The sequence below is a fragment of the Contarinia nasturtii genome, unplaced genomic scaffold (genome assembly GCF_009176525.2).
Source record: "Contarinia nasturtii isolate CC-2019 unplaced genomic scaffold, AAFC_CNas_1.1 Cnas_scaffold_1305, whole genome shotgun sequence".
In the NCBI taxonomy this organism is placed as follows: domain Eukaryota; kingdom Metazoa; phylum Arthropoda; class Insecta; order Diptera; family Cecidomyiidae; genus Contarinia; species Contarinia nasturtii.
Genome location: NW_022198645.1, coordinates 197,892 through 221,597, shown reverse-complemented (window position 1 = coordinate 221,597; position 23,706 = coordinate 197,892). Strand labels below are relative to the sequence as shown.

Genomic DNA, 23,706 nt, shown 5'->3' with positions numbered 1-23,706 from the left:
TCGTTCAATCGCTAAGAATTAGAATATCGCTAAGTACTACTGGATTAGGTCAAAATATATGTTTGACTGCTTATGAATGAATCTACACAATATATTTGTTGTATATACATCTCACATATAATTATCGCAAACGTCGTACAAGTAATTTAAATGTCGCTAAACAACCAATCGACTGGGTTTATGCCATCCGAAATCGATATGTCTCTGTCACATAGATTGATATAGTAATGTAAAGTAAATTGTTTTTTGTTGTTGTTTTTGTTTCTTCTGATGTTCGACAAAATCGATTTTTTCAAAATAATAAACTTTATTGCAGATTCTTGGACGAACATTCTATAATATTGGCAACTAATGTGTAAAGACGTTTATCTGCGATCCTTGGTTATTTACAAATTTTTATAAATTCATTTCACAAACAAACAAACAAAATTAATAAAGATAACTCGATCGTATCGCCCATATCGAATCATGGCAGTGGTGAATTTAACATATGTTTCCAGTGTATATTGAATCTATTTGTTGTGCATTTTCTTGTGTTCTCCAATGTGTATTATTGTTATTATCCATTTGGCAACTTTATCGATTTGGATGAATTTATTTTTTATTTTTATTTTTTTGTTGATTTGGCATTGACTACTTTTATTCATTCGTTCGTTCCATTTATTTTATTTGTCTCTGTTTTCAAATAAGCTCAAATGGGTTACGTTGATTATCGTTCATTCTATAGGTCTGCAAATTGAATCAGTTTTTAATTGGTACCATTTTGTAAATTGTTTTCTTCCATGATGTCGAACTTACTCATTGTTTCTTGATGTTGTAGTTCGACTTTGTAGCTCGGATTGTCATATGAAACATCATTCTTTCGCGGTGGTGTGATTGAGGCAGATTGACCACGTCTTCGTGTTACTATCAATAGCAACACAAGCGTCGACATCAATGATATCGCTGCAATCACAGAAACAATAACCAAAGGACCATAATAGTTACCAGTCATGCCCGCCTGATTCAATTCGCCATCCGACGAAAGTTTTCCTACATTTCAATGAAATAATAAAATGTGAATTCAGTTTCGTATTTTAATGAATGCGAAGTGATATCAACTATATCCACAACATATTTACCAGTTTTTCCCAAGACGCCCGGCTTTGTAGTGAAATCCACGACGTTACTCTTCTTAATTTTGCCATTGGTAAGATACATTTCAAGCCATAATTGATAACGAATGCCTGGTTTCAAATCAGCTATCAAAGTGCCAGTAGTTGAATCATGTTTCGCCACTTTGAAAACACTAGAATTATTGAAAAATTATGAAAAAATTCATTAGTTCAACACATTTAGGCAGAATTTTTCTCCAAAATTTACCTGGAATCCTCTTTTCCGCTGTCGCTTTGAACAATCGTACGATAAATATTAACATATTTATCTTCCGGATATGGAACGCCACTCCAGAGCACTTCAACGCTACCCATTTTGATTTTGGTCACATTCACGGTCACATCGAATCCATAAACATCAACAACTGGTGTCGTGCGCAATTGATGCATTTTACCAGCTCGTAGTTCAGCGCCATGGCCAGGGAATGGAATGAAAAACAGACCAAATTCATATGCAGTTTCTGGCTTCAAATTTTCAATTGTAAATGTATTTATTGTGCGATGAATCAACGGTGTTGCATCGTAAATAATTCCACCGACTTCTTTGTAACGTAATTGAATGCCATCCACATAGACTAGCTCCTCTTCGTTTAGTTTGCGCCAAGACAATCGAATCCATGTCGAATTCACTTCGTTAGCACGAAGTTCAGGATCTTGAATGTTTTTCAAAATATCAGCCATATTACCACTGCCGATAACCGGTTGTTGTGTTTCATAGGTGTCAATGAGGGGCGGTGGTGTTATTACAGCTTCGGCTGGTGTTTGTACGCGATACACTTTACTTGTTGGCTGTGCATTGATATCATGCAACATCAATGCAATTTTAACGTGATATTCTGAATTTGAATCAAGATTTCCCAGCTCAAATTCCATTTGAGACGTTGCAATTAAATCTTCTGGTGGTGCAAAGATCTGTTGTTGCCACATATTTGTATCATTGTTTCTGAAAATTTGAAAATATAAACCATTCAGGCTTTTGAGCAAAATAATAAACTTTTGATGAACAATTTTCACTTACCTTCCTTTGGTGTATCGAATTTCAACACGTCCGTGTAATCCAACGTAAATTTGTGGAACATTAAACACAACACGAACTGTACGACCGTTTACTGCCTCTAATGCAATAACTTGAATATCGGTTGAAAGTCCAAATCCAGCTGAGAAATTTGCATAAAGAAATTGTATTTAATTGATTGCTATATCATGTGGTTGACGAAATATGTAAAGAGAACTTTGCGAAAGCATAAAAAATGAAACAAAAAGCTTTATGAGTATGATTTTCAAAAGCAGGTTCAATGCCGCATGTCAATGTCAATAGAATTAAATCGAGCCAAAAGCCAATGCTAAAATGAAGGAAATCAAATGATAAGCACGTACCTGGTAGAAGGGGAATTTTTTGGTTCGATTCATTTGGAATTTGTGACAATGGATGTTGTCCAATACCAAATGGATAGGATAGTCCATTTGGTGCCTGATGGTGTACGCCATATGGAGGTTGTGATTGACCACCATCAATACCAGATCCGCCGTTTCCACCTTGAATTTGTTGTAAAATATGTTCAATATTTAAATGATGATTCTGGCCATTTCCACCTAGAATCAATTCGTGTTTTCCATCACCGTGCTGAATGATGAATGGATTATATTGATTTGGTTTCTGTGGTTTTGTTTCTGGTGGCAAACGATGATAGCTATCGCCATTAAAATCGTAGTCCGGATACTGATGTTTCGTCAATGATGGATTAAAGAATCCATTTCCAAGTTCGGGTGAAATGGGTTTTTTGTCATTATCCTCCTCATCAACGTCATCGTAATTGTCAAAGCTGTCGTATTTTGTTGGCGGTTCTAGTTTGGTTGGTGCTTGTGATATGATTGGACCGGGATATTTGGTGTCAGTTTTCGTTGGTTTTTTTGTCGGTTTCACTGGCACCTGAACACCTTTGTTCGGCTGACCAATGCTTGTCGGATATAATGGATGTATGCCATTCTCTTCTTTGTGATCATTGTTTTCATTTTCAATTGGCTTTTTATGTATGAATATGCTATCTATATTTGATGATATGTGCGATGAAGGTGCAGAATCTATTTTATGATGCAATATGAAAGTGGTGATAAGAAATGATGAATAAAGAAAAAGCAACATAAAACACACAAATATGATATGAATTTTTACCGTCATTTGTTGCATCAACACATGCCCAGTGCTTACAGCATTCATCATCTGGAATTGGTACAACTTTTGGAATTTGTTTTTCATTGCATTTTAAGTGTTTTGGTGGCTTGGCTGGCACCGAACACGATGGTCGACACTCAACTTTTCCACGTTCACAGAAACAATGCTGCTCACATCCGGTCAAATTTGCTGGTATATCACTCCAATTATCGAAATACTGTCCTTTATATTCACAGGTTCCATTGTCAATGCAACGCATTCGCTCTAAATTAACAATGACATTTGATCAATACCACATAAATTATTCGTATGATTATTATTACCTGGGCAACATTTTGGCACAATAGCACGAAATGTTGCTGGTTCTGGTGCCCATTCCAAACAGTGTGGATCCATGATTTCCAATCCAAATGTTGAAGGACATTCGATTTTTTCGCAATGCACACCCTCAGCCATGCAAATACACAATGAATCACAACCTTCATTGAATTGTTGACCTAAATAGAGAATTAGATATGATAAAAGCACACCAAGAAAATTTTATTTAATGACTGATTTACCTTTTTTATATTTGTTGCCATTGTGCTCGCAATCGAAATTATTATCGGAATCATTGTCATCAGCTGAAGACATTGCCGGAATTGAACTGGCAGAACTCGATGCACGTTCTTTATATTCGATCATTGTTCGATTTTCTTTTTTATGTTTCGATGCATCAACAAACGATGGTGGTGCTGGAACAATGGCTATAGCCCCCATTTGTTCATGATCGTTTAGTGTAACATCGCACAATTCGATGTGACAACATACATCTTTTGGATCGGGAACGGTTACACATTGATCATGGGTTGCTGTTGTGTGATTCATTTTTGGACAACGCGGTTCACATTCAACACTTACCGTCGATGCAACACATCTACAGATTTGTTCACACCCATCTTCGATTTGTTCATGTATGGCATATTTTTTACCTTTAAACATGCAATAATCATTGTTTTGAACGATCGCTGGTGGTGATTTTCCATGCATCGCTTGTTCTAAAATCTTTTTTGTCGGAACTTCGGATGAATCTTGTTCGACAGCAGCTGATACTGTTTCCATTGAACCTAATGATGAAACATGAATACTTATTTTATTATTTGCGATAATTTTTGAATAGAGTGCGCCTAACATCAATTAATCACACGGTACAAAAAGGTTGTCGTTCTCATTAAAAACGTTGATATTTGAAAAAAAAAAAAAAAAATGAATACACAGAGGAATATACGAACCTGATTCATGGAAAAGTGATGGAGAAACTTTATCTTCAGCATTATTGCATCCATCCTGTAGAAAAATAAATGGATTTAATTCACTTGAATTTATTTTTGTTTGTAAATTTTAAATGAATGAAACAATAAAGCAAATCGGGGATAATAACTAAAATCTACTTTGATACGATAAAGCCAACGTAAATTTACGTCTCTAATGTATTGATGATGTAATTTGAAAAAAAACGTGAATAATAGTAAGCGCATTTATTGAGAGCAATTCCCACAGTATATAGTTAAGTTTCTGGCCTTATATGTTTCAAATGAAAATGGCACAGTATTCAAATTAGCCTACCAAATTAAAAGATCTGTAGACAGATATAGTTACATAGAATTGTTGTCATGTGTAGATCGCTTAATGCATGTACTACAAAAAAAATTGAAGCTTTGTCACGCAATTGATGCCAAAATAAAATTTATATGTGATAATAAAATAATTGAGGCAGGAACCAAAATAAATTGGTTAGTTATTGAATCATTAAAACTACCCAGTACACTATAGACGCAGTAGCGATTTGTGAAAATGTGATTTTTTTGGTTCACACAACGGTGAGGAATAAAATGCAATCACACAGTTAAATAGTACGGCTCACCATTTAGATCAATATTACATCAATTCCGATTGAATTATTTCTCTATAGACAAAAATCTTTTCAATTCGGATCCATTGTTTTCGTATATTGTATTAACGTTGGTGTTATCGTTAAGTGTTGTTCGATTTGACTCCGATTCAGTTGAATTGCAATTTTTAAACGTGAACACGAAGCCATGACGCACACACACACACAAATACATTCAAATGAAGAATGAATGCCATCGATTTAAAAGTAAATCAACCTTATATAACCTTTCGAACACTCTAGTACAGCTACGCGGTAAGTGTGTTCGAAGAGCAAGTGAACTAAAAATTGAACTATGCGCTGAAAAATCAATATCTGAATTGTAAAATTTTAATTTTCAATTTGTTCATTCTAAATTTGAAAAATAATTCCAATCGATCCATGAAAAGAGAGACTAAATTCACAACAGAATAAATCCCATTGAAAACTGAAGAATAAAAAGAAGAACTGTTACAATTTTTGTTTCACAATGCATACTTTTTTTTACTCTACCTGATTCAACTGATTGACATTCGAATTAGACATATCAAGTGATTCATAGAAACTTGGTAACCGTCACATTCATATTTGGGCGAAAATTTAAATGTCGCGCTTAGTACCACATTTCAGCCACTACACCGAATGGCGCCCATTCAAAATCGTTGAGCTATGGTGCACTACATCATTTCTTGCCATTAAACGGTATTTCTCTCATTAAATTTGCACTTGTTAATAAAACAAAGCGGTGTATATGTAATAAACACACATTGGACGCTGTGGAAAAACGATGTGAATTACAATAAATCAGCGTATACGATGCTTATTTGTTTGTTATAGTTCACTTTTTACTTATGTTCCCCATTTACTTCATTAACGTGATCTATGTGCATCATATAGTACCAGACATTAGACCAGACCAGATAGATTTTATAGGTGCTATTCATAGGCGCTATTCATGGGGCGAATCACGCTAGTGAATACTAGAAAAACTAGTAAATCTAGTGCGAAGAATGACGTCACAAACGAAGCCAACTTCACACCAAAGGACATATAATTTATATGAAAAATTACTGAGAGCCAACTTCACGCACTAGAATTTTCTAGTTTTCTAGTGAATTTTTATAAAATAACGCACAATATGCATAAATGCAATAAAACGAGATAAATAGCGCCTATGAATAGCGGCTATGAAATAGCAGCCGCTATATCCATAGCTCAAACCTAATGTCTGTATAGTACATTCTAATTTTTGCAAACATTTTTTCTCTTCTCTCGAATGAATATCGTTGTTTTCATTCGGATTCAATGTGAATTAAAATAAAAACCGAAATTGTATGTACATATTGTACATAGGACTTTGTGGGCTTGTTTATTTGTTGATAATCTTGAGCACTTTTTTTGTGCCCAAACATGTCGTAAAATTCGTTTATTTTATTATATATTCTCAAAACAACAATAAAAAAAAACGATTCACCTATATATGTTTATCTCGCTTATCATATTTAATGTACTCTTAAATGAATCATTAAGTCTATTTTCAATCATTCAAGTGCTGATGGTGAGCAATGAAAAAATTCATTGACTATAAAATGTTGCCCATCAAAGAACACAAAATAAATATTCAAAAAAAAAGTCATCTGAAGTTGTTTGTTTTTGTCTTCGAGTGTACTTTTACATTTGTTTTTTTCTTTGCAATAGTGAATCGTCAATGTTAACTATGGTTGGTGAAGAAAATTTTCTTGATGATGTCATTAGCACATGATTGAGGTCAGATACATTCTTAATTAAGACCGAAGATGGTACAAAGAAAGAAAATGATAACTAATCATATTTACTGTTTTCCTTTGAACAAAATCACGATGTGGTGACATGACAAATTCCTCACTCATTTCAACGATATATAATATATATCGACACAAACTGACTTAAATTTAGTGATTACATTTGCTTAAGTTGACACATTTTGTAAAATAAATTAAGGCATCTGTGTATGTAAACGTTTTCGATCGATTGATTTCTAATTCGATCCTAATCGGTGTACTTGCGATGGCATTTTTCATAGATTTTTTATTATTACATTTGTATGTAATTTTGAAATTTCGCTAAAACATTTGATATTAGCTGTATTGGTAGTAACAATATTTGATGGAAATCGTTATAATTTCAATGTTTCTGTTACTGAAAGAATACAATGAAACATATTTATTTGTCGGTTGATCGGTGCCACTCTGCCACTAACCTGTCGGCAGCCCATCAACCTATAAAATGAAATACTTCACCTTATTTAAAGTTCAATCAATCTAATAAAATAGCAAATGCAAAAATGCCAAAAACGCTGCCTTACATTTATTGTTGTATTACACGAATATCTTGTTCAAAATTATTAAAGTTCATCAAATTCAATATGCATTCTGTCGTTTTACTACTGAATATGGGTTGCCAGACTTAAGAGTACGCGATATATTGAATCATGGTTCATCTCTTTGATAATTTCGTCATTGAGTATTATCTGTGAAAATCTTAACTGACCAATCACGTTTTTCTAATTTTTCTGTAAATTGCATGACTTACATCTCACATATCATATCGTGTCATTGTTTCGTTCGGGAGATCATTTTGTTTTTCTCTGTGTTTGATATGATATTTTCCATCTTCATGTCATACTCAAGGTTTTTTTTCACTGGCATTGTAATCAACGTGTTTCAGTTGCCATTTGTATTTATCAAATTCTCACGACAGTACAAAATGTGCGAATTTTGTCGCTTTTTCTTTTCACCTCTCTACACATATATTTTTCTTTCTCTCGACAAAATATTATACTGAGATCATTTGTCTTACCGCATTCTTTTTTCAGACGAAAATGTTCTCATGCCTTTCAAAATGCTTATGAAAAATCGTAAATTGATGCGAACATTATTTCACTTCTTTTATGATTTCCGTTTCAATAATTGTTCAAAATAGAGTGCATTTTTGACTATGTAACTTAGTAATATAGCGATTATTTCTTTCTTCAGTTAATAGTTTGTGGGCGTACGCACACCAACATACCAACATAAAACTAAGCATGTAAGTGTTATTTCACAACAATATGTCCATATTTGTTGTCATAAAGGTACTCTTATTTAAAATAGCTTTTCATTCCATTTTTTCGCTTCATGTATTCTTGACCATAAACCATTTCTCAAACCTGTCAATTTTTCGACACGCTTTTATTCACCAACAATTGCAACAGCATTTGAGCAACATTTTACTAATGGCGATATTGTGTGGCAGAGAAAAGAGAACACAACTTTCAAATATATCAATCGGATTGATGTGAATACAACAGTTTCATGAAATGACACAAAAGAGAAATGAAACGCGGATAAGAATTTTCATTTTTTTTAAATGCCCAGAAAATAACATTGGCACCATTGATGCACTCAGATTGTTTTTTTTTTTTTCATAATATATAATGACATTTTATTGTTTTCAAACCAAAAGAAACTCTTTGACTTAAACTATTTTGAGTAATTGATATTCGTAGATTTTCTTTAAAATAAGAAAACAATCTAAATACCTGAGGAGCTTGTTTATTATTTATGCTTAAATTCTTCAGTTAAATTGAGAAGCACCCAAAGAAATTGTGCATTAAGTTTATGATCATGTTGCGTGTCTGTTTTACTCCATGTTGTGCCTGCAAATCTGCATAGGCCACTAAATTAAATCATAAGTTGTTGAAAGCGAATCAATGAATGCTGGTTCGCAGGCTAGAACGTGAATGGTAGAATGAAATAAATCGTTTTAAATGAAACGCAAGTAAGAAAATGAGTGTGTGTACACAAATGCGTTATGAAAGTGAATATATTAATGCATTTTAAATGCAAAAAAAAGAAACAGAAACAAAATGTATTAAAAACGCAAGAGGCAGAACATTTGTGATGTAAAATAGATGCCGAATGAAATGAAGAGCAACAAGAAGAATCAAAAAGAATAGGTAGAAATTTACATGTAATAATTGGGAAAGGTATAGAAAACCGTTATTTAATGCAGAATGCACGATGAAAATTGCACACGACGGTGTACTCGTGCTGAGTTATATTTACATTACAGTGGAAAACTCACAAAACGAACTTAAGTTCGCTCAACTCGAATACTAATCAATTTAATAATATGTTTTATAAATAAGATTTCTTCGATACTCAGATATAATAAGCATTTAGAACACATTCAAACTTCGTTTTATTTCTCCACAAAAACAGTGCAAAATCTGATGCGCAAATGTAAGACTAAGAGTGAATTCAGTTGGACGTTTCTCTCTGCATAGATAGCACCATAAATGTACAAAAATTCTCTTGTTTCCAATGATTGATTCGTCAAGAAAATTTTATATGTTGCGAAAGGCATTCTTTGTCTAAGTATCCATTTAGACATCAGCTAGTAAAGTAATAATTTTTTTTTGAATTTCAGATTATTTCAGGCATATTCAATTAAAGTGTAATCATAAATAACATCATTTCTTAACTATGGAAACTGCTGCATTTTAATTGAAAAATGTAATTAGGTCAGATAATGTTTCAAAATTGGTTCTAGTTTGTCATATGTAGAATTGAAAAATTTATGCGTACGGATTCATACACAAAAAATATCTTTCGTATGAGTAACATAGAATATTAGCTAGGTGAAAATTGCATTGGCTGCAAATCCATAAATTATATGTACCAATTAGACTTTAATGTGTTATTTGTTACTCAGTAAATATAATTTATTAATGAATTTATTTTATTTAGACAATAAACAAACATCAATTCCGTTGCTGTTGAACTAAATAATAAAATGAATAAAACTCGCTCAAAGTTTCTGTCTTTCACTTTAACGATTTAGTCACATTTTTATTTTATTTTTTTAATTGTTTGTATTTCAACACGTATTTGTAAATTGTTTTCGATTTCATTGAATCTATTGAATCATATGAAAGAATGACAATGAATTGGTGTATCTGCGTGCGTAATTTGTATTCAACACTTGATATTAAAAGCAAACACTTTCTGTTTGCTATAAAGATATGTTGGAATTTTTTTTTGTATTTAGTAAGACGCAATTATTTGCATTGAAACTATTAGTTGACGTTGTAAGTGACTCATAGCATTCGAATTCACAAAAAACGAAGTTTTTATTCAATATGGAAAATATAAAGTATGCATTCCCAAATGATCGATTTCAACGGATTTTTAATTGACGTACGTAATAGAAAAACATTTTGTGACCTCCAATTACCGTATAAAGTGTGGGAAAATCCCAACATAAATGTCAAATTTGTATTGACGTCATAAACGCTTTATGGAACAGTTCAATGGAAATATACATTCAAATATGCGATTTTCCATTGAAATAAAAACCAAACATGAATTTTCGTTTCAATTTCTTCCAATTAGACCGATGTGAAATTTTAACAGAAATTTTATGATGCAATCAAATTAAATCTTGTTTACCTTTGATAGACATTCCGGTTCATGAGTCAATGTGGCCGTTTGAGTTGGTGCAATGTGTTCACTGCTGTGAACTTCCATGCCATCATTATCCATGCTGACATCACTTAGATCGTCGCTGAATGTTTTCAAAGACTTTGGCATCGATTGGGTCGGAGGCGCAGTTACATAAATTACACCGGATGCTGGCTGCCTGTGTTCAACACCACTTAAATTCAATGCACGTCCTCGAATTGATTCAATATCATCTTTTGATACAATTCGTGTTCGTTCATTTGGTTTTGTAATGCTTGCCGTGGTTGAGCTACTAACAAATTCCGACTTTGCTTGTGGTACAGTAACGGGTTCTGTTGTCACCGTTGTTACATCATTCGCCGTTACACGCTCTGCATTTGTGTTTTTAATGGTTGTTTCATCTTTGCTATCATCGTTGCTAGTAGGTGAATCATTGCTCTGTTCACCAATCGGCATTTCAGTTTTGGCAAACACAGTAACCGTACTTCCTTCTTCCTCGTCTTCGTTGACATCTTCTGTTGTTACGATCGTTGTTGACTTTTCCGTTGTTGACTGTAGCTGTGGCGCTGTTGTTGGCGCAATTGTTGATCTTAATTTTGCCATTTGTGCAATTGTACTACTTTCCTCTTCATCATTTTGATCTGACAGCTTTTCTGGTGTTGACAATAGCTCCAAACTTTCGGTCGTCACTTTTATTGAATTGGTCGTACTTGTTTCTGTATGGGATTGAAAAAGAAGAACAAATTAGTAAGACAAAAAATAATGTCAAAATCAGAAAAAAAAAACGAAAGTCAGACTTTTCATAAAGTTAATAGGAAAAAAATTGGGTTTTTGGGTGCTAATCTAATCCACTTTTTCACTTTCTTATATTAGAGTAACAGATGATACGTTCAATTTCTAACTGTCGATTTTTTTAAATTTTAAAACCACCTTCACAACTTTGGAAAGTTTAGTCTATAGAAATTTTGGTTTTTAATGCAAACGAAAGATTTGCAGATGTTATAAATAAAAAAGAAACAAACTTTTTCCGTTCGCTTCTAATTATATTCAAAGAGAAATAATTCTTTTGATTGAGATTTTTTTTATTGCAATGGACAAAATGCTTTTCAAAAGGGAGATGGCATTTTCGAATGTGAAAAGCTGTGTAAATAGATTTCAAGGGGTTTTACTTCCATCTCAAAATATTTAGGGGCAATGTTCAACAGAGACATTATTTTAAGGGCATCGATCATTAGGAAAATTTCAAACTCATTTATTCAAAAATATGAACTGTTTAAGCCGATTTTGATAACATGCTCAAATTTACTGCTTTTTTTTACATGAAATCACAAATATCTATCATTCGCCTTTAATGTTCATATCAGTCGAGTTCAAATCATTAAATATCGATCAAAATACCGTAATTGTCTGAAAATTTCATGTACTCTTTTTTTTACAAATAAACGTTGAACAAAAAAATGCGAACAAAATGATTATAACTGGTTTCAAGTGATTTTCGTGATGTATTAGAGCAAACGAATACACTAGCGGAAAAAATATATGTGCGAAAACTAGATTTTGTATGTCGCGTGTTTACCAACTATTACTATTAAATTAAGCGCGACATAATTTCGAGTTTGGCGCACCAAATTGTATATGTTAGACATTGTCTAATAATAAGCAACAGCACTACCTAAATGGGTAGCGAAAAAAAGATTAACGAAGAAGGAATCTCATTTTACAACATGTTGGATGTGAATAATCGACTAACATTTATAGCTGGTTGGAAGTTCATATAATTTCGGGCGTTCATTCACTTCACTGTTCTTATATATCGGAGATTCCATACGAACGAATACAAAATTCACATTTTTACTAATTTTTACTGCTTTTTTTTATAGTACTCTTGAGAAGCTACCAGGGGCCACAAAAAATCAGAACCCATAGTAGGACTCAATTCCACTTCGGACCTTCTTTCGAAAACTTAAGTATGATGTGGAAAGTACGTGTTTTCATTTCTCAGCCAATTATCAATCATTTAAACCAGGGATTGTTCCTCTGAGGAGCAGGATCGGCGAGTAGGAAAATGAGGAGGAGGAGGAGGAGGTGAGCGCTGAGGAAGATTCTTCTCCTCAAGTGAGGAGGAAAAGTTTTTTTTAGTTAAAAAGCTATTTTCATCACGAATAATGTATTTTTCATTTTTTTTTGTACAAAAATCTTTCCTCCTCTTCCTCAGCCTCCTCATTTTTCTCCTCACCGATCTTCCTCAGAGGAACAGTCTCTGATTTAAACCAAAAAAATTAGAAAATCGTTGCGATTTTTGTTGACTTCGCTCATATGGAATTGTCGATATATGATTTTTATGTTTTGCTGTTGTAAGATTTAGCCCGTAATTTCGCATTTTTTTTTGAATATACTGAACTAGTTTCGACTTGATTGACTAAATTTCAAGATATTTACAGAAAAAATGAATGGATTTTCTTTTAAACGGTTGAGAAATGTTAAATGGTTGATAGAAAATTTACTAAATGCAACGAGTGATTTGATGCACATTTTACATCATAATTTGGCACCTCAAAATAAACCAGTACAAAAACATTCATATCTGTGTAGTGTGTATTCAGTCGTCTGCCATGCACCTTATTTTTTATTGAACTTCGTTTCAACCAAAGAGTTCGTTCTTCAGTGTGAATATATTTTGGAAAAGTCGAAAGATTGTGCCCCAAATGAAACAGAATAAACTACATAAACAAAAAAAGCATGCTCTCAAACATTATTTTACGATGTGATATACCATCTGTGTAAGATACAATGCTATTGTTTTCATTCGACGATATAATTAGTATCGACTCATTGTTGGCAAATATGTAAGGTAAGATCACTATGCATATTTTTGGTGTTGAAGTAATTAAAAAAATTTACAGAGACGTAAGAGATCGTCTAACTCAATCATCCAGAAGAACATTGTTTTTTTTTCATTACGTGTATTTATTACTGCGGCGTAATTTATATGTGGTTAGTAATTTGCGTCTAAATGAAATCAAACACACACACACACAGTGTCCGGGTAAAAGTGATTAATTTTCCCTTTTCGCTGCGTTCATTTGGCGTTAATTGGCTAAAAGTTGTTTCAATAAGAGTTCATTGATCGAAACGAAAACTAATGCGGAAGGACTAACCACTGGCTGTCAACTTAAAATTATAATTACAATCCATAACACAATAATCGTTCATTATTATTGCTATATTTTAGTGACTTTTATATCGAGTTAATATCCGATTGTTGCTCTTCTTCACCGGCGTACCGGCAATTTGCGGTTAATACTATTATTGGATTTCAATTACTTGTTATTTGCATCTTCAAATCACTTTACAGTTATACAGTCGGACCATATGAAGCAAAACAAAATTAATTATATCATGGAAAAAGAAAATGTGTGAATATGTTGATCGTGTGAAACTTAGCAAAGCAAATATATATATGTTGATGAAGAAAACGTTCAAAACTCTGTTATTGGGAACAAGTGAAAATAGTGGAAGAGTTGGTGAATGGTACATATACGGATTTATGGCGTTGTATGGTGATTTTTATTGTTGAATTTATACTCGATTTTTTTATGTGTGCAATATATATAACGTATAAAGATGAACCGTGCCGAAGAGCTCGAAATTAAGATGGTTTAAAATATGAAGACGCAACAAGATGTGAAAAATGAAACAATAATTTACCAACCTTTAGTTTGTATGATATCTGCATTATTATCTAGCTGTGGCTCAATATCGCCGACTACAACGCCAAACAAAAGTAATCCGAAATAAATCAAAACCGCCGCACTTTTTCTACACATTTTGATTGAATTTTTTATATACACACACATACATACACTGACTGACACTTATACTGACGCAAAACACTCTTTTTTTTGCACGATTATTATTATTATGATCTTGATATTCCAATTTCGTGTGATTTGTTTGTCGTTTTGTTCTCTATATGTTTTGGTTTCTTTTTTTCTGTATAATTTTCTCTCGCTCTCTCTCTCTTTTGCTCTCACTCGGCAAACTTGTTCTGCACTCACACTAAAAAATCATCACACCAATACATATCACACATTTTATTTTAATTTTTTTTTACGTTTTCTCTTTATTTTCATAATTTGTTATTGATGTTTTTGCTGTTTCGTACTCATTTTCAACGCAAAGTTGCACCGAATTTTCGTTCTACATTCATTGATATGCGTTGATAATTGTAAGAAGTTTCTCTCCGAACGGTCCAAATAATTATCACACAAATGATCCAAAACGTTGTGAAACTTTAACAATATTAAGCGAACGAAAAAAAAATCGAATAAAATTGAATTCTTCACGTAAAATCGATTTTATTTTATTGACCGTACCGTTTTGAAAAGAAAATCTTCTTTTCACGATCCACAAATCAATTTTCTATTCACTATTGTTACCGCACTATATTTTAAACACTATTCTAATTTTACTATTGTTGTCATTTAATATTTACGAATGTTCTTATGCGTCGATTCGCTTTAAATAAAAAAAAAGCCTATTTCATTTTTATGATGCATTCATTTGCATGCTCGTTGAGTCTCTCAATTCACACATTCGTCACGAGTTAATTTGGTCACACGTTTTCGTTAGGCTTCTTTTCATTGCACAATTTATAAAATTAAATCCATCGAATGACCAGCCGTGAATGAAATTATGCAGTGTTGCGCCTCATTCATTTACTCAATTATCGATGGTCCACTTTCACTAAAACTTCTTTCTTTATTGAATTTTACACTTGGTCGATTCGAAATTGAAATCAGGTCGATTGACCAATCTCAACACATACAATACGCCTGAAGGTCAAAGGAAAATCCACAATTGTTGATTGTATCCTGAAATTACAAGAAAAAAATCAATATGTTAATATCTAAAGTTGACGCTATATTAAAGGTTTTTCATTGGAAGTGCATTTATTCATTATATTTGCAAACTCATTTGAATGAACAACAGTTGCGCAGCTCAGAAAGTAGGAGTTTTTTTTAATGGTTGAGTAGTGTTTAAAGATGATTTGTTGATTTGATAATCATAATTTCCCGTAAATGAAATATGCATCGATACGATTATAGAATAATTGTGTTTGAACTGAAACTATATAATTTGAAATCCGGAAATGTTATCGATGATGAGAGAAAAATGATTGAGAAAAATTGACTGTAGCTTGACGTCGAAAATGAAAATGAATTTTTTGCAGTTAGTTTTGCACATAATTTTCGATATGGAATGGCAATTGGAACGCCGCTTTGTCTTATTCTGGCCGGAATATGCGAATGCGATACCAAAAATGGTGTATGTGTTTTTGTTATTGATTTTTTTTTCTTCACTTGTATGAATTCATCGTTCATTTACATTAAACATCGTTGTTGGAAACTTGATTGTGTGGGATTGTGTGTTTGTAATTAAATATATGACGACAATCGTGATCATGTCATGATGCTTTGAAGTTGTTTGTTGGTTTCATTGCAATAAATGATCAACACTCCAACTAATGACACTCAATGCTCTCAATCAATGTAGAGAGAGAGTTGCATTTCTCTTTTTATCACATGAATTTGCTGCAAGATTCGCTAAAATTGCAGCCCCAATCAAGAAAACTGCATGCGTTGATTTCTTATGGTTTTCAGCCTACTGATTTCAAGGTTTTCTTCAAAGCGATTTGCAGCATTTTTACAGTTTCTTTTTTTAATCAAATGCGCTTGCTAATTACCAACGGCTCATGCAATTTATTTATTCGTCTCTCATCTTCGATTGCTTTCCGTGTTCATTGAGACTTTGCACAAAAAAATTTCTTTAAATTCTCATTTTGATATGTTATCGCTTACATATTTTGCCCAATAGTTCGTCAAAAACTCGTTTGGCATTCGATGAAAATCGTAAGAAAAGAGAGATAAAAAAATGTGTAAATAATCGCCATTCGCTGGCATCTGCTGGGTAATAAATCTGATTTAAACGAAAAACAAATCAATCAAAATTGTAACCCGTTCATTAATATATCACTATTTCTCCGCACGAAAAACGCTACGATCACGGAAACAATAGAAATCGGTCTTGTGTTTTTTTACTTTATGATTTTTAAAATAGAAGACGAAAATGAAATGTGTATTCATGCTCATACATTCATTCATCCTATCCAATGAATTGGAGTAGAACAAATTTCTTTTTCACATTTATTTTTATGTTTCACATATTATTTGTGAAACACAATCAATTTATTCCTATGTTTATGTATTTTTTTAAGTCCAAGCGCAAACACATTTACTCGCCACTGTTGTATGTTCATTTCAAATAAATCAAATTAACAGCAATGTTTGAATGCTTCTTCATTTTCATCTAAATTAAGTTATTCAACTTGTTAATAACATTGATTTAACACATTTGCTTACACAAAGCGATATCTCTTCGTTTATTTTGCGTACATTTATTCGTTTTCAATTGTGCGCTTCGTGAATGCAAAATCAAATATGAACTTTGATTGATAAATAATAAACGCGTCGCGGATGTTTACAAACGAATGAATTGGAATAAACAGACATTCATTTTCGGCTTTCATTGCGATACGCCCGTGGAAACATTTTTGTTTGGCATTTATATGTCTATTGTCACAATTGAATAAACCGGCCAAAAATGTGTGGAAATGAACTATAATCGAAATAATTTTTTGCTCATTTTCGGATGAATTGTTATATAGCGTGTAATTAAATAAAGTACTATAACTTCTCCTTTGTGCGAGTGTTTTAAGTCCAATTGCATCTGATCAGATGGTAATAATCGAATGATTTGAGGAAATCAATTGCTTCACTTTCAATCGATTGAAAAATATCGAACGATTAATTCTAGTTTCTTTCATCTCTTTGAAAATAATTGAGTTTTTTTCACTTTTTAAGGCATATACTTTTTTAAATATGAAACATGTTTGGTTTCTTGGTAACTTATACAAAATTTCAACAAACCGGAAACATTTAATTAACTATTCAAAACACACGTAATATGTTTTGTTATACTCATTGCCACTAGCAAAATTACCGATGCGCAAATTTAACTACGTCATGTCTTCCAAGAGTGTGTTTATTTACCGAAAGAGTGAAGAGAAGAAAAAAACCAAAAGTGGCTATAAAAATGCAACCTTTGGGTAATTCCAAAGATTCTGTTTTTATATAAAAAAATATTGTAAATAAATAAATATTCGATTGAAAATAGCATCAAATGTGTAAACAAGAACTCCACAAATAAATATACTTCAAATATACTATTGTATAAATCCAAATAATTATTCCGAATTGAAAATGTTTGTTGTGAACCGATTTCATTTTGACCTCGACGAAGAAAGCTAACTAAAAATGAGAATGTGCGCCGTAGGAATGCGTGGTATTCACCGATGCAAAACCAAAAGGGCAATCGACCAAAATACAACTGCTTTTTTTAAAACCAGTATTGTTAACATTTGAAACGACAATGTTGATTATGAATGTGAGATTTGCTTGTTTTTTTTATTTCACTGGAGCAAACTATTAAATTAGACTGGATTGTGTTGACGGCATTTGTTCGTTAACCAATTGATCTAAATGAACGAATTGAATTTAGTATGGTTTTCTAAATTAATGATGCTAAAATCATTTACAATTTTTTTTTTACATTTTTTTTATATGGCAATTTTCCGTCCACTTAAAATTATTCATTAGTGTTTATGAAATAAAATAACGAGTTATTATTGTTTTGCATAGAGCGGTCACCGTATTTCGTGTTTTTGTATAGTGGCACAAAAAAATGTTTCCATTCATTTTGAGTGTTTCGTTTCTGAACAAATTAGTATTTTTTTTAAACCGATATACGAAAATTACATTCAGTAATTTTGTTCAGCGAACACCCATCGTCAGCTTAGAGCTGTGCACTATAAATGTCCAAATGATTTTAAAATGCGTTTAAATGAATTGCGAACACTGTATGATCGTTATGTGCGTGTGCTAAGGGAGCTGTCAGAGATTTTTTGCTTGTTGTTTGTGAGACCGGTATTAGATAGAGATATAATAAAAAGTGCGGCGTTCAAGGCAATCTTGTAGACTTTGATAAAGAATGTGATACATTCACTTCATTCCAAATTCTGATCCGGTGGTGAAAAAGTGCCGTTGATCAATGTTAGTCATATACAGTGGTTTGGTTTGGTTTGGTGGTGCGGTTTCGGCATTTTATGACCTTCACCGATAGAATATCAAAATAGATTACATACACATGATATACCTGGTGCAAATGCAATCTCTCGGCATTTAAATAAATTTACATGCCGTGTGAATATTTTGCGCAAATTTTTATGTGCTCTGTTGTTTCAGAAGGGCTACACACAGAATTTCAAAGACACATGCACGACGGAAAAACGCAATACGATTTTGTGTTTTGCTCATTTATTTAATGAAATAATTGTATAATTATGATTAGACGTTCGCACAGCATACAACGGTTAATCATGTTTTCAGCAGAATGCGTGCATTATAGCGCACAGAGAACGAAAAAAAAAACACACACACAGCATTCTTATATTTTGATGTGTGACAACGATGCGATAATGCTGAAAGGCGGCCTACCAAACCGGCGACGATTTCTAATTAATTCATGAAAAAATCATACAATTCTTTTTTTTTTTTTTTTTCATTTCATAGATCATTTTTGATTTAAGGGCGATACAAAAATTGAGTATATTTTTCATGACAACGATATTAACAACAACTTTACAGAAAGATACTTGTTGCTTACAATAACGGCATGAATGCAAGGGAATATAAGGAATGAATTGAGAAATTTGCTTAAGCTTTCTGGACATGCAAAATGGATATTCACAAATTCGTGTGAATCATGTTGAACGAATCTTTCTCTCACCCACTCCACCTCTGCCTTTGTACCTCTCTCTCTCTCTTTTCTTTCGGTTTCAGCGTGTTTAGTGAATATACACATATTATGACTAAAATTACGTGGCATTCGTGCATTTTCATAAATTGATGAATTTACACATGAAACAAGATTGCAATAATTAAGAGGATGTTGCTAGTGATCTCATTTTTGTTGCTTGTTTGTATTGAAATCTTTTTCAAAATTGCTTCTTGCATTTTTTACAACACACCTTAATTTCCTTCGATGCGTATACAAAAAATTTCAAAATTTCAGCATCGAAATTGAGCAATAACAGAAACTCATCATCCGGATATAGTGTATTTGCACGTTGGTCTACTGATGTAAACGTCAAACCAGCAATAGGTGTGCTTCACGCTTTAAACACAACCATTATTTTATATTGTCTGTATTTGTGCGTATGTTTAGCGCATGTCAAAGACAAAGCCAATGACACCATGTTCAACCATCAACTCACACTCGTTGAATTGCGACATATAACCAAAATCGAAATATATCTCGAATTTTTCTTAGAGTATTTTTATTATTCCATATTTGTAATGGAACCATGAAGCGGAGACATCAAGAGATATAAGGTAAATCGAACGAAAAATGCTAACGAATGGCGGATGAAAATAAGAAGTGTATTTAAAAGAAAAAAATGGCAATGGCGTAACTGATCTTATTTGAATATAACATCAAGATAATATACACAGAAATTGTGAGTACTTTGGTGGCGGCAAAGTAAAGTCATTTGAGCATTCTCAAACTCACATATGTGAAACGTGTGACAGTATCGCACCAACACACGCATTCGCAAAAATGGCAACAACAACAACAGTGCCAATAGGAAGAGAAAATGAAAAATAAACTAAGAAATACTTTTGTTCAAACAATATATAACGAGAAAAAACACAATGGCATTCACAAGATTTGCTATGGGCATGGTATAAACTACCTTTTTTCACCAACAAAATTATTACATTTGGTTTATATTTTACCATAGATATCAATTGCGTAAGATGGTTTTTTTTGCTATGAAATATCCAGTTTGGTTGGAGTGACTACGTTTGTTTAGGCTTGACTCACTTGAAATTAAAATGTTTCATAGGAAAAGGCCCAAGTTCAAGTGACTAGGAAGTTTGGTGACGTCATATAATCGGTATGAATATGCTGGGTTTTTTCGGAAAATTTTTGCAATCGATGACGGTGAAATGCCAAATATGATTATAAGTGTCTAGCGCATGTTTGTCTTGTGCATTTAAATCTTGTGGTAAAATAACCGACTTTTGTTTAAATAAATGAACTTGGAAATCGAATGCTCAGGAATGTATTACAGTGCGTGCGCTTATACGTCTCGCAACGTTTGGGCTCGTGTTCAGCTTGGTGTGTTCGTTTAATCAGCGATTTGAGTGATTCATCTTGATTGCCGGTTAAAATGTATTTCAAATTGAAACGCAATTCATTAAACTTCGAGATCATTTTTCATCACGTCATACTTGATACAATTCACTCATTAATTTAATTTAAACGGATTCTATTTTATTAATCAACATTTAATGATAGTTTCGTGTTGTCCACAAGCAATATGTTTTTCCTAAGAACGAAAAAACAAAACATACTCATACGTTTGAAATGTTGTGAGAAGGTTTTAATTGAGATAATCAATGGAAAAAAATGATCGTTGTTTAATTCACGACATCTCGATCACCAATTACGCATCACAATTTTTCAAAAAATCAAATTTATCGATAAATGGAATCTGGAGACAGGAGGAAGCAAGAGAAATTAATAAATTCCAAAAATGTTTTTTTATATTCTTTGGTACATTGATCCATTGATTGAAAAGTGTACAGCGATGATGATTATCGTGTGGTGTGAGAGTGAGTTTCGAAAGTAAGTATACATGGACGACTTGATAAATACCGTTTTCAAACGATATAAATGGCATGGAAATGACGAAATGCGAAAGAATGAGATAAAATAGCATACTTATGAAACAGAAATGTTTCAGCGAGGAAGAAGTGCAACAAGATAAAAAAATAAATATAAAAAAAACAAGAACAACAACACACAAAACCTGAATGAAATTGACACAAAACTGAGAAAAATTTCACTTGACCACTGAACGATGCCATACATTTAATATAACTGTCTGCATATGCCAATGCAATTTACACTGGCGAGAGTGTATCAGAAGCAACAACAACAATTGCAGTGACTACAGTGAATGTGCGTACAATTTAATGGTATATTTATAAAATCGTGCGGCCATCAAAGCGTTTAATCGACTGCTTCAGCAAAGTGGAGCTGTTTTCTTCTTCATTCTCGCATTTCTCTTTGGTCAAATTGATTGAAACTACGAATTAACGTGATAACGATGATTTGCACGGAAACTAGACACCAACAACGAAAAAAAAACCTTCATAAAACACGCACCAAATACTGGAAATATTACTTTAAACCTTTTTGTTTTGTTTCACTGCAGAAATGATCAGTTCAATTAATTCACTGAAGTTATTGATTAAATCGAATCTTGGAAACTGAGATCACGATTACAAAAAAAAAAACAATGACCGTTCTTTTTTTTGAAATCAAAGAAAAGTAGCACACGAAATAATGGTTTATTCTATTTTTGATGTGTGATTTAAGAAAAGAAGGAAACCAAATTTACAGTGATGCTGTGAAATGAACGATGAACCGAAGTTTGCTATTTTAGATAGACGGAGATAGAAGTAGAGATGAAGAGCAAAAAGAGAAGCGATGCGCACGCCTTTTTCGCTTTGGCGTCCGCACCCAGATATCTCTTTTGTTGAAAACAGAACAAAAAATCTATAACTTCTCTCTCTCTCTCTCTCTCTATTTCTCTGTCTTCGTTTCACTTTACATGTATATATGTAATTCTTATAAAGCACAACGTAACGCGCGCGCGGTTCTTCTTTCGAATAGCAAGAAGTACAGAAAAATCAAAACAATACGTTTTCCGTTGCTTGTAGATTGGCGGCGATGTGTCCGCTTGTCCGCTTCAAGTATGTATACCACTTGAATAAATCAGCGCGTTCATCGGGTTGCTTGTCTATGAGTGTATTTTGTCTTTTGTTTTTCTTATTTTTTTCTGTCTTTTTCAAAATCAATTTCACCTCTTTTCCCAATATTGATCATTCAAATTTGTTTTCTACTCCAAATCAAACTCCTCTTCTTTGCTGCACTGTGTTTTTTTGAGACTTCTTAAAATGTTACACGAAATTTCTAATTTAAATAAATTTTGATTATTTTTTTCAAATTTTACTTATTTAATGAGTATTACATGTATTGCACACGATATTCCAATTTGAGATGTCCAAGTGTAAATGGTTAGTAAGAGGCGATATATACACGGCAGCACAAAACAACTAACAAAACACACAAGTAATGTGTACAACTACCTCTAAATACCAATCAAGACTAAAGCCGTTGCTTCAGTTTTGAATACAAACAGCCGAGAAAAAGTGGAAGAAGAGGAAAAAATAAAAAGTAATAAAGAGAAGAGATTTTTTTTTCATTGAAATAAGAAAATAACACACAAACAACAACAGCAACGCAACAGCATTCACTTTAGAGACTCTCTCAACGAAACACGTTCAAACCTACTCAAGCACACAACATATATGCATGCTTGAGAATGAATGTGGCACTCACCGTGTACACTGTACAATGAATTAACCAAACTGAATGAGTTTTTCATGAAAGTGCTTAAGTTTAACAGCGATACAACATTTCGGAGATAATAATATGGTCAGTGCGAAATGGATCGAGTAAAAAAGTGTATGAGTGACTACGATATTAGTGTGTGGGGCCAAAAATGTGGTTTTTAACCATAGGAAAATTCAATCAATTTTATTTACAATTCCGATGTTAAAACGATCGTTAAAGTCCATGTGCCCAAACACCAAGCAACAACAAACCATGATAAGAGGCATCGTTTACTGTTCGGCTTACAAGAAGAAACTCCCTCAATTCATACATGGGCAAGGGGGGGGGGGGGAACTTTTCATATTTCTGGTTTGATTTTTTTGTAGCACGAAATTCCAA

The 23,706-nt window shown here is 32.9% G+C and overlaps 1 protein-coding gene across 4 annotated transcripts; it reads right to left on the bottom strand.

Annotated features, from left to right (window-relative positions):
* Positions 1-610: 610 nt before the first annotated feature.
* On the bottom strand, positions 611-23,069 carry LOC116345509 (putative epidermal cell surface receptor). Of its 4 annotated transcripts, XM_031774940.1 has the most exons (13): positions 22,943-23,069; positions 14,432-15,593; positions 10,708-11,435; positions 4,599-4,653; positions 3,888-4,433; positions 3,651-3,824; positions 3,328-3,591; positions 2,532-3,236; positions 2,173-2,311; positions 1,363-2,097; positions 1,122-1,288; positions 799-1,032; positions 611-729 (listed from the first exon to the last, which is right to left on the bottom strand). In XM_031774940.1, exons 2-13 carry the CDS (start codon positions 14,574-14,576, stop codon positions 722-724), a joined length of 3,900 nt encoding a protein of 1,299 aa, XP_031630800.1. In that variant the 5' UTR covers positions 14,577-15,593; positions 22,943-23,069; the 3' UTR covers positions 611-721. The 4 variants fall into 4 exon arrangements, with proteins under 4 accessions (XP_031630800.1, XP_031630799.1, XP_031630801.1 ...); XM_031774939.1 differs by having other exon boundaries at positions 611-1,032; XM_031774941.1 differs by having other exon boundaries at positions 611-1,032; positions 2,532-2,690.
* Between the last annotated feature and the right edge of the window lie 637 nt (positions 23,070-23,706).